The sequence below is a fragment of the Stegostoma tigrinum genome, chromosome 11, assembly GCF_030684315.1.
Source record: "Stegostoma tigrinum isolate sSteTig4 chromosome 11, sSteTig4.hap1, whole genome shotgun sequence".
Taxonomy (NCBI): Eukaryota; Metazoa; Chordata; class Chondrichthyes; order Orectolobiformes; family Stegostomatidae; genus Stegostoma; species Stegostoma tigrinum.
Window position 1 is genome coordinate 6,896,904 of NC_081364.1, and position 10,382 is coordinate 6,907,285.

The window sequence follows — 10,382 nt, forward strand, 5'->3', positions numbered from 1 at the left end:
TATTTCTTCTACCATCCTACATTACCTCACATTTCTCTGCATTCAAATTCATCTGCCAGGTGTCTGCCCATTCGGCCAACTTGTCAATGTCCCTCTGAAGTCACTCGACATCATCCTCACAATTCACTCTTCTCCCTATCTCAGTATCATCTGCAGATTCAGAGATTTTGCCCTCAACACCCATCTCCAAATCATTCATATAAATCAGAAAAAGCAAGGGTTCCAACACTGATCCCTGGGGAACACCACTTTCAGCTAATCTCCAATCTGAGAAAGGCCTATCTATACCTACCCTCTGTCTCCAATCTTTTAGCCAAATTCCAATGCATGCTGCCAAGAACCCAGCAATCCCAAACATTTCTAACTTGCTAACCTACCTGCCACCTGGAACTGTATCAGATGCTTTCTGAAAGTCCAAATGTATAACATCCACAGCACGACCCTCATCCACTGCCTGTGTCACCTTGTCAAAACTCCATTAAATTTGTCAGACACGACCTGTCCTTGGCAAAGCCATGTTGACTGTCAAATATTAATTGATTTTTCTCTGAGTGTATATTTACCTTATCCCGTATACAGCCTCCATCAGAATTCCCAAGTCTGACATAGTTTCCAGGGTTACCCTTTGTTAAACGATGGTGTCACATTTGCAATCCTCCTGGCATCTGGGATTATTCCTGCATTCAGAGTGACCTGGAAAATTTCTGTCAGTGACAGAAATCCTGGATGGCGTTGAGTGCCTTTGAGCATTGTTGGAGCTGCATTCATTCAGGCAGTTGGAAAGCTACACACGGCCTATCCTGTTAGCTGCTCTTGTAGCTGCAGTATGTATCTGGCTGACCCAGATCAGCCTCTGGTCAATGGTAAGCCCCTAGAAAGCTGATAGAGATGAGTTCATTTACGGCAATGCCATTGACAGGCAGTGGTTGGCACAAGCCGTCCGTTTTCCGATGCTGTGCATTAGCTCAAACTGGTGCAGGCTCTCCGTCCCAGATTCTCCACTCTAATCAAGCTGGTAAGCCTGGAAAGGGAGACTTTGATCTCATCTTGGAGCTGCTGCCTTAACCTGTGGACCTTCCAGTAAGGAGCAGTCCGGAATGTGAAGGTTGATTGATATCCTTGTCTCTCTCGAGAATCGGGGGAGCAAGGTGCAGAGAGGGGAAGGTGAATAGACAGTGAGAAAAGTTGTGGCAGATCTTCCATTGCCTTTTCCTGATACTACTGAACTTCAGCAGCTGTGATCAAGGAGTGTAGAAGCGGTGGGGAGGCAATTTCTCACGCGTTTGCTGTTAATGTTGAGTTGGATCACGACTGAAGTGCATTTTGACCTCGTCTCCCTGCGTTACTTTTGTAACCCTTAGCCCCACTACTGAACAAAAATGTATCAATTTCAGTTTTGACCTTATTAACTCATGTCCATTTTGGCAGAAGTTTAGAGAGAAAGCTGAACATCTCCGCACACCTGTGTGATTTAATTACACACCAGACGCTGGTAGAACAGAGCATCACCATGCATTCCTCTGTGGATTCTACCTCTGCCAGTGTAGTGAACTCAGCCACATTAGGGGCATTTAAACAGTCCTTGGATAAGCATATGGATGACGATGGGATATTGTAGGGGGATGGGCTTAGATTAGTTCACAGGCTGGCGCAACATCAAGGGCCGAAGGGCCTGTTCTGTGCTTTATTGTTCTATGTTCTATGATTATTTTCTTCATCATAACTTTCTAAGTGAATTGGAGGATTTTGGGACAAGTAGGTGTAATCCCAAAATTAGAACTAGTTTATTTAGCTGTGAAATGCTGTCTGGTCCTATGCTCTCCCACAAGGGGAAATATCCTCTCAGCGTCTGTCCCGTCAGATCCCTGAAGAGTTTTATGTTTCAATAAGGTCACCTCACATTCTTCTGAACTTCAATGATTACAAATCTAAGACAAATGACTGAGGGAACCCAAAAGAACTGCAGATGCTGGAAATGAGAAATAAAACCAGAAATTGATGGAAAAACTCAACAGATCTGGCCATGTCTATAGAGAGAGAAAGCAGAATTAACATTTTGGGTCCAGCGATCCTTCTTCAGAAACAGTGACCTGCTTCTGCTTTTGTGTCAATGACCAGGGGTATAGATTTAAGGTAAGGAGAGAGGGTGGTGGGAGTCGCGAACTGACTGGCTGTAAGGTTGGTAGAGGAAGAAACCTTCAAAACATTGAAAAACTATTTAGATGTGCACTTACAATGCCAAAGCATTCAAGGTTATGGGGTGAAGTGCTGGAAAATAGGATTGGAATGGTGAGGTGGGTGCTGTTGACCAGCACAGACTTGATGGGCCAAAGAGCCTTTTTCCATGCTGTAGACCTTTATGGCTTTAACCCACTCACCCTCTCCTCGTGAGACAACCCCTCCATACCCAGGACCAACCTTCTCTGGACTACCTCCAATTGGACCAAATTATTCCAGATAGTCTAGTGCCTTGTATAATTGTAACAAGTCATCCCCATTCCCTTTGAAATAAAGGCTGACATTCCATTTGGCTTCCAGTTGATTGAATTGGGTGGGCACACATGCTCAATGGGGCTGAAAGGTCTCCTCCATGACTGAGGATCAGTGTGCACGGGGAAATAACAGTCTGCTTGCTGTCCACTGACAGTGGGCCTTTAGTTGCTTCAGAACCAAGTGGGCAATTATCAGGGATGGCATTCTCACGCAATGTTAAGCTGCCAGACCACCCCAAGCAGAGTCCTGAATTTCGGCGCTGTCATGTTGTGTTAATTTGAGAAAAGGAAACTGTCAGTGGAATTAGGGAATTATTCATGAGTTAATGATGCACTCTGAGAATCCCTGCACAAAAGAACAGAGTGAATGTCAGTTTTTGTTAACTGCCTTTTTCAGACTCGTATCGTGCATTATTAATTTGTTTTGCTTATATCCAGCTGAGCAGGATAGATTGCACCTTTTTAAAGATTAAGTGCCCCATTTTCTGAAAAGTCTGCACTTTCAAAGTTCTTTTTTCATTCTTGAGATGTGACTATCAATGGCATTGGCTATATTTACAGCTAATTACCTTGGAGAAGTTGGTGGTGAGCTATCTTCTTGAACCGCTGTTGTCTCTGCGATGTCAGTGCACCCACAGTGCTGCTGAGATAGAGTTCCAGAATTCTGACCCAGCAACACTGAAGGAACAGTGGTATATTTCCAAGTCAGGGTTGCAAACAGCTTAGAGGGGATCCTGCAGGTGGAGGCGTTCTCATGTATCTGCTGCCAAAGACAAGACCACTGGCTCAGAAAGTGCAGTCTGAGAAGCCTTGATGAGTTCCTTTAGTGCATCGTGTAAATGGTTCCACTTTGTGTCAGTGATGGAGGGAATAATTATTGAAGGTGGTGACTGGGGTAGAATCAAGTGGCTGCTTCTCCCTGGATGGTGTTCAGTTTCTTGAGTGTTGTTGGGGCTGCAGTCATTCAGGGCAAGTGGGGAGTATTCCATCACACTCCTGACTTGTGCCTTGTAGAGGTGGACAGGCTTTGGGGAGTCAGGAGCTGAGTTACTCGCTGCAGGATTCCTAGCCTCTGGCTTGGCCTTGTATTGATATGGCTAGTCAAGTTCAGTTTCTGGTCAATGATAGCCCCTCCCCCCAGGATGTTGATCATGGGAGATTCAGTGATGGCAATGCCCTTGAATATCAATGGGCAGTGGTTCTACAGTCACTTCTCTTTGCAAATTACTAGATCTTGTTGCATGGGAAAGGAGACCATTGGGTGACCATGCACATGTTACTTTCTGAAAGAGCCAACCAAACTAATCCTTGCCTTCTGCTTTTTCATACCCAATGGGGCTGTATAACATTCATTTTCAAAGGCAGGTATCACTCATACTTGTATCCAATGTGAACATACTCATCAGTTAATGGGGATTTCAGGAGAACTTCCTGAAGAATGTTTAGAATATGCAACTCTCTGCCCCACTGAAAGATTGAAGGTAATAACATGGATGTGTACATGGAGAAACTTGATAAGCAAATATGGTAGAATCACTGAAGTGCTACTGCACAAAAGATGGCATTCAGCCCATCATTCTTGCACCTACTCTACAAATGAGCATCCACACCTAGTGCCGCTTGTGAAAAAATAATTTCAACCTCACTTTTGCTCCTTTTGCAAATGACCTGAAATCTGTGCCCACTGGTCTTTGATCCTTTTACAAACATGGATAGTTTTTCCGTATCCTCTCTGTCCAGCACTGGAGTGTCAAAACTTGCCTCAAGTCTCCTCACAGCCTATTCTCCTCCAAGGAAAACAGTCCTAACTCCTTCAATCTATCCTCATAACTGAGGTTTCTAATCCCTGGAATCATTCTTGTAAATAAAAGGATCTGTTAATAGAATTAGGTGGGGTGGGATGAGAACTCATTAGAACTATATCATTATAGACTTTTTGTACTGAATGCATTGTTTCTGTGCTTGAGATATTTTGTGAGATGACTTTGGGACGAACTGAAATTTATTCGCAATGGGGATGGAGTAACCGCTCCAAATGGAGTCACAGGCTCATAGAGATGTATAGCACAGAAACAGACCCTTTGGTCCAAGTCGTCGAAGCTGACCAGATATCCTAAATTAATCTAGTCCCATTTGCCAGCATTTGGTCCCTATCTCTCTAAACCCCTTCTACTTATGTACCGTCCAGATGCCTTTTAAATGTTGTTATTGTACCAGCCTTCACCAATTCCTCTGGCACCTTGTTCCATCCACACACCACCCACTGCATGAAAATGTCACCCCTTAGGTCCTTTTAAGTCTTTCCCCTCTCACCTTAAACCAGTGCCCTCTGGATTTGGACTACTGGCCTACCGCACTACCTCAATTGACCCTTCTTCCTTTGTTTTGTGAATTAGAAGTCTGACATGAAGAGCTTTCTGAAGGAGAATGCTCTGGAGCATTATGTTTCCAATTAAGGTGTGAGCTTATCTCTTCTGTCACTCTCACTTAAATGTATCCATTCTCAGGCATTGCTGGCTGGGCTAATGTTTCTTGTCCATCCCTAGTTACTCTCGAGAAGGTGGTGTGAACTCCTGTAGTCCATTTGTTGCAGGGACATCCACAATGTTGTCAGGGAGGGAATTCCAGGATTTTGATTTGGTGACACTGAAGGAATGGCTGTATAGTTCCAAATTAGTGTTACAGTGCCAGTGACCAATCTACTGAAGTTGGAAGCCGGAGTCAGCCTATTTGCATTTTATTATTCAACACAAACTCCTGTCTGGCCTCTCTCCTTCTTTGCCAACATATTTGACTGGAGAAAACCAACCCTTGGCATCTCCTAATCAACCTGGTCTTTTTATTCACCTCTGTGGAACAGGTGAGACCTGAACCTAGATCCCCAGCTCAGATGTAGGGACATTACCACTGTGCCACAAGAGCCTATCAAAAACCAGCCCTTCTTAAAATATATCCGAAAATGTTATCTGATATAGCCAAATGGCTTTTTGTTCTCCTCACCTCCAAATCCCATGGTCTTCTTCACTGATTATCCATTGCTCCTTAAATCACCCATGTTTCCACAATTAATCAAACTGTGTGCCATGCCCCAAACAGGGCAGAACCCCTCTGCATCTCTGCCCATCATGCCTCAGAGTCTCCATTTTGTTTACCATCTGAATTCCAGCATTTCTGGCAGTGTGACACTTCCTGCAGTGTGGAGCTGGATCTGGATAAGTGTCTGGAATGGAACTTGACCTCGGACCTGCTTACCCAACTGACCCTTGGCAGAGCACCGGTGGGATTGAGAGGAATGGCCTCTGGTGTGAGATACTGGAGGATGAGCAGAACTGCGTGAAATGGCATACTTTCAGAACAAAAATGGGACATTATCATGGAGGGATGAGGGGAGATGGAGACCTCCAAGAATGGGTATTGGATTTGGAATACTGCACACGGTTCTGGTTGCCACATTACCAAAAGGATGTGGATGCTTTGGAAAGGGTGCAGAGGAGGTTCACCAGGATGTTGCCTGGTATGGAGGGCGCTAGCTATGAAGAAAGGTTGAGTAGATTAGGATTATTTTCATCAGAAAGACGAACGTTGAGGGGGGGACCTGATTGAGGTCTACCAAATCATAAGAGGTATAGGGTGGATAGCAAGAATCTTTTTGGCAGGGTGGGGGATTCAGTTACTAGGGGTCACAAGGTGAGAGGGGAAAAGTTTAAGGGAAATATGCGTGGAAAGTTCTTTACGCAAAAGGTCGTGGGTGCCTGGAACGCGTTGCCAGCACAGGTGGTAGAGACTGGCACGATAGTGTCATTTAGGATATATCTAGACAGATACATGAATGGGCCGGGAATAGAGGGATACAGATCCTTGGAAATAGGGTATGCTGAATATGTTTCTGAACCGTGTGCTGATTTGTTCCGTATCGTTTTCTCTCTCTCTCTCTCTGTGTCTCGGTACCTGTGTGGAAACGAAGTGGGGGAACACCAGTTATTGTGACTGGGACCAACCTCGCCACCATACAAGAGCCAAAGATCCGAGCCAAATATAGCAGTGTGCAGTCTACAAATGTAAGTATCCCAAAGTTCAATCTCTAGCCACATGCAATTCCTGAGTCTTGAGATGCTGATGGAGGTGTGAGTGTCTGTGTGGAAGAATGTGGGGAACTTTATTTCCCATTGGCCAATGTTGATTTTACTTTAGCTAATTACCACCCATCTCTGGGTGCCTGGAACGCGTTGCCAGCACAGGTGGTAGAGACTGGCACGATAGTGTCATTTAGGATATATCTAGACAGATACATGAATGGGCCGGGAATAGAGGGATACAGATCCTTGGAAATAGGGTATGCTGAATATGTTTCTGAACCATGTGCTGATTTGTTCCGTATCGTTTTCTCTCTCTCTCTCTCTCTCTCTGTGTCTCGGTACCTGTGTGGAAACGAAGTGGGGGAACACCAGTTATTGTGACTGGGACCAACCTCGCCACCATACAAGAGCCGGGTGAGATGGGTGGTAATTAGCGACAGGTCAGGGCACATCTGTCAGGAGAGAAACAAGCTTACAAACTAGATTAGGCCACGTACTCGCTGGAATTTAGAAGAATTAGGTCGGGGTGGAGAATCTCATAGAAACATATAAAATCCCAATAGGACTGGACAGGCCAGATGGGGGAAGAATGTTCCCGATGTTGGGGAAGTCCAGAACTAGGGGTCACAGCCTAAGAATAAGGGATAAGCGATTCAGGACTGAGATGAGGAAGAATTTCTTCACTCAGAGAGTTGTGAACCTGTGTAGTTCTCTCCCATAGGAAGTTGTTGGGGCCAGTTCATTAGTTATATTCAGGAAAGAGCTGGACATGGTCCTTGGGGATAAGAGGATCAAAGGGTATGGAGAGAAAGTGGGATTGAGTTACAGAGATTGCATGATCAGCCATGACCATATTAAATGGTGGTGCAGGCTCGAAGGGCCGAATGGCCTACTCTTGCACCTATTTTCTATGTTTCGATGTTGAATTTAAATTCCAGCCACTGGGTTTTGCACAATTACCCCCCAACTCAGTTTGTGTCGCCAGATGTCAAGTCTATTGACATTACCATCAGTCCACGCTCTCTCACTCTTTTCCTTTATCCGCTTCCAAAAGGAAATGGCCTGATTTGTGGTTAATTGAAAATAAAACATTTTGGAGCCTTGACAGATATTTGGTGTGCAAGTGTATGAATATTTACAGAACTTGGGTGGGTGATTGGATTGACTAGAATCATATTGAGGGATGGAACATACTCGGGTTGAATGGTGCATCGCTGTTGTTTTCCCTCATTTCAACTTTTTAATGGTTCGGTGTTAAACAGAACTTAACAATGTTCCCTGGTGATGTTTTACTGTCTTGAAGCTGAGCGCACATTCTTGATAAAGTCTAAGAGAAACTGTGTACCTCCTACAGGAATGCAAGGTGTTAAATGACACTGCCATGATCTGCAAGGCTCCATCCATCGCAAACAGTGGACGAACTTCCCTGGAAAGCCCAGCTCAGCCAGATGAGATTGGTTTTGTCATGGACAACGTCCAGTCAGTGCTCATCATCAACGGGACAGGATTCACTTACTACCCGGACCCAGTCTTTGAGCTGCTGAGTCCATCTGGGATTGTCGAGCTCAAGCCCAGCTCCCCGGTTATACTGAAGGTGAGAACTCAGTACAATCAGGTCTGGCTGTCCCTCTCCCTCCTTGTGGCTGATGGCCCCTCCCTGCGTCTCTGAATGGGGAGGGCCATGTGATAGCAAGGCTGAGCTCACGCTCAGGTCAAGTACAAATCCCCTTTTCTCTCCGTTTCTAGTTTACTCTGGTTTCCTTCTGTTTAATGTTATGGGCTGCATTTGTTCTGATTGTCAAACAATGTGAGTGTGATTGTGTTTTTGAGCACAGCTGCATGTCACTAGTGTTTGTACATGAATGTGTGCATGTGTGTGTTTGTGTGTGTGCTTCTGTGTGTGTGTGTGTGTGTGAGAGAGTGTGCATGTGTGTGTTTGTGCATGTACGCCTGGGTGTGTGTGAGAATGCATGTGTTTGTGTGTGTGTCTGTGTGTGTGCATGTGTTCCTTCGTGTGTGTGTGTCTGTGTGTGTGTGTGTTTTTGCAGGTGATACTTGTGTGTCTGCCTGTAGGTAAGTGTGTAAGTGCATGAGTAAGGATTTGAGCGTTGACTGCTTGGCTGCACGCCTCAAGGATTCTTAACTCGTCTCTCTCGAAGGCTGTGAGTCCCTGGGCACTGACATCACTGAAGTGTGTATTCTATATGAACAAGTTTGAGTGGGGCAGAGCAGGGAGGATTTGCAGTGATGGGTTTTACCACAGCCCTGCCTGCTCTATATACCTCCACCGTTGCCCCTCTCTCACCCTCACCCACTCGCCTCCTCTTTCTCCTCACCCTCCCCATCCCCTTGTCTTCACCCCCCCCGCCATCTCTCCACCCTCCCCCTTTCCCTAAACCTCACAGAATCACAATTATTATGGGGCAGCAGAAGGCCATTCAGCCCCCCAATACTTGCACTGGGTCTTCAAATGAGTAATGTTGCCCAGTGCCAATCTCCTGCCATCTCCCCTTGCACACCATTTCTACCCCAATAATCATTCCATAGAATGTCTCAGTTTGATCTGCTCCACAGCATTTCCAGGCAGCACATTACAGACCCTCACAACTCACTGAGTAAAAAGGTATTATTCATCCTCCCCCTTGCCCTCTATCTCCCTCCCCTTCCCCCTCACAATCTTCCTTCCTTTTGCCCTTTCTCCCATGCCTCCCCACCTCCTCCCATCTCTCCTTGGCCCCTTTTACTCTCCCGGCCTCGATCTGCCCCGACCCTCTCAATTTGCAGCCCCCCCCCACCCCTCCACTGACTGAGCGCCTCTCACTGATAGCTCTTACCCTCTCTAACACCAACACTCACCCTCACGTCTGAGCCTCTTTCACAGGGCGTGACACCAGTATCGATGCAATGGGCCAAATGGCCTACTTCTCGACAGCAAAGTTTATTTTTCCTCTTCTCTCTGTTTCCGCGGCTGGCCTTCGGAAAAATGAAATGGCGCTGTGACATATTTCGATGCCTAGGCACTCCTGTGTTGGCTGCAAACCTATTTGGTCTTTGTCTCTTTTTATAGGGGAGGAACTTGATTCCCAACGCCCCCGGCAATGTCAAGTTAAACTATACAGTGTTAATCGGGGACAACCCTTGTGCGTTGACTGTCTCGGAGACCCAGCTCCTGTGTGAACCGCCCAACCTGACTGGCGAGCACAAGGTTATGGTGAGTGTGTGTGCCTGTGCTCGCGCCCTATCTCCAAATCTCTGAGTACCCCCATGGCAGCTGCCTTCTCCCCTGCACGTTGTTCTTCTTCAGAGAATAAAGTTTAAACTCAGTGTATTGCTAACCCTTTTTCAGAGAGTGGCCAGCCATGGGCAACACAGTGTCTCAGTGGTTAATACTGCTGCCTCACAGCGCCAGGGACCCAGGTTCAATTCCACCCTCAGGCAGAGTCAGATACTTTAGAGACTTTTAAGCGACTCTTGGATAGGCACATGGAGGATAGTGAGATGCAGGGTATTTTGATCTCAGTAGGATAACAGGTTGGCACAATATCATGAGCCGAAGGGTACTGTTCTGTGTTCTAACTGTCTGCTTGGAGTTTACATATTCTCCCTGTGTCTGTATGGGTTTCCTCCAAAGGGGTGCAGGTTAGGGTGATTGGCCATGCTAAATTTTTCTTTGATGCATTCGCGGGATGAGGGTGTCGCTGACCAGGCAGTATTTATTGTCCATCCCTAAATGCCCAGAGAGCAGTTCAGAGTCAGCCACATTGCGGTGGGTCTGGAGTCACATGTCGGCCAGACCAAGTAAGGATGGCAGTTT

At 46.1% G+C, this 10,382-nt stretch overlaps 1 protein-coding gene across 3 annotated transcripts in view; it reads left to right on the forward strand.

The window, feature by feature from the left end:
* The window catches only part of LOC125460469 (plexin-A1-like), a 512,196-nt gene that overhangs the window by 403,526 nt on the left and 98,288 nt on the right, over window positions 1–10,382 (forward strand). For all 3 annotated transcript variants that reach the window (XM_059649731.1, XM_059649733.1, XM_059649732.1), the window contains exons 17-19: window positions 6,457–6,550; window positions 7,923–8,162; window positions 9,636–9,779. In XM_059649731.1, coding sequence (XP_059505714.1) covers window positions 6,457–6,550; window positions 7,923–8,162; window positions 9,636–9,779 — 478 coding nt within the window. The remainder of the gene's footprint in view (window positions 1–6,456; window positions 6,551–7,922; window positions 8,163–9,635; window positions 9,780–10,382) is intronic.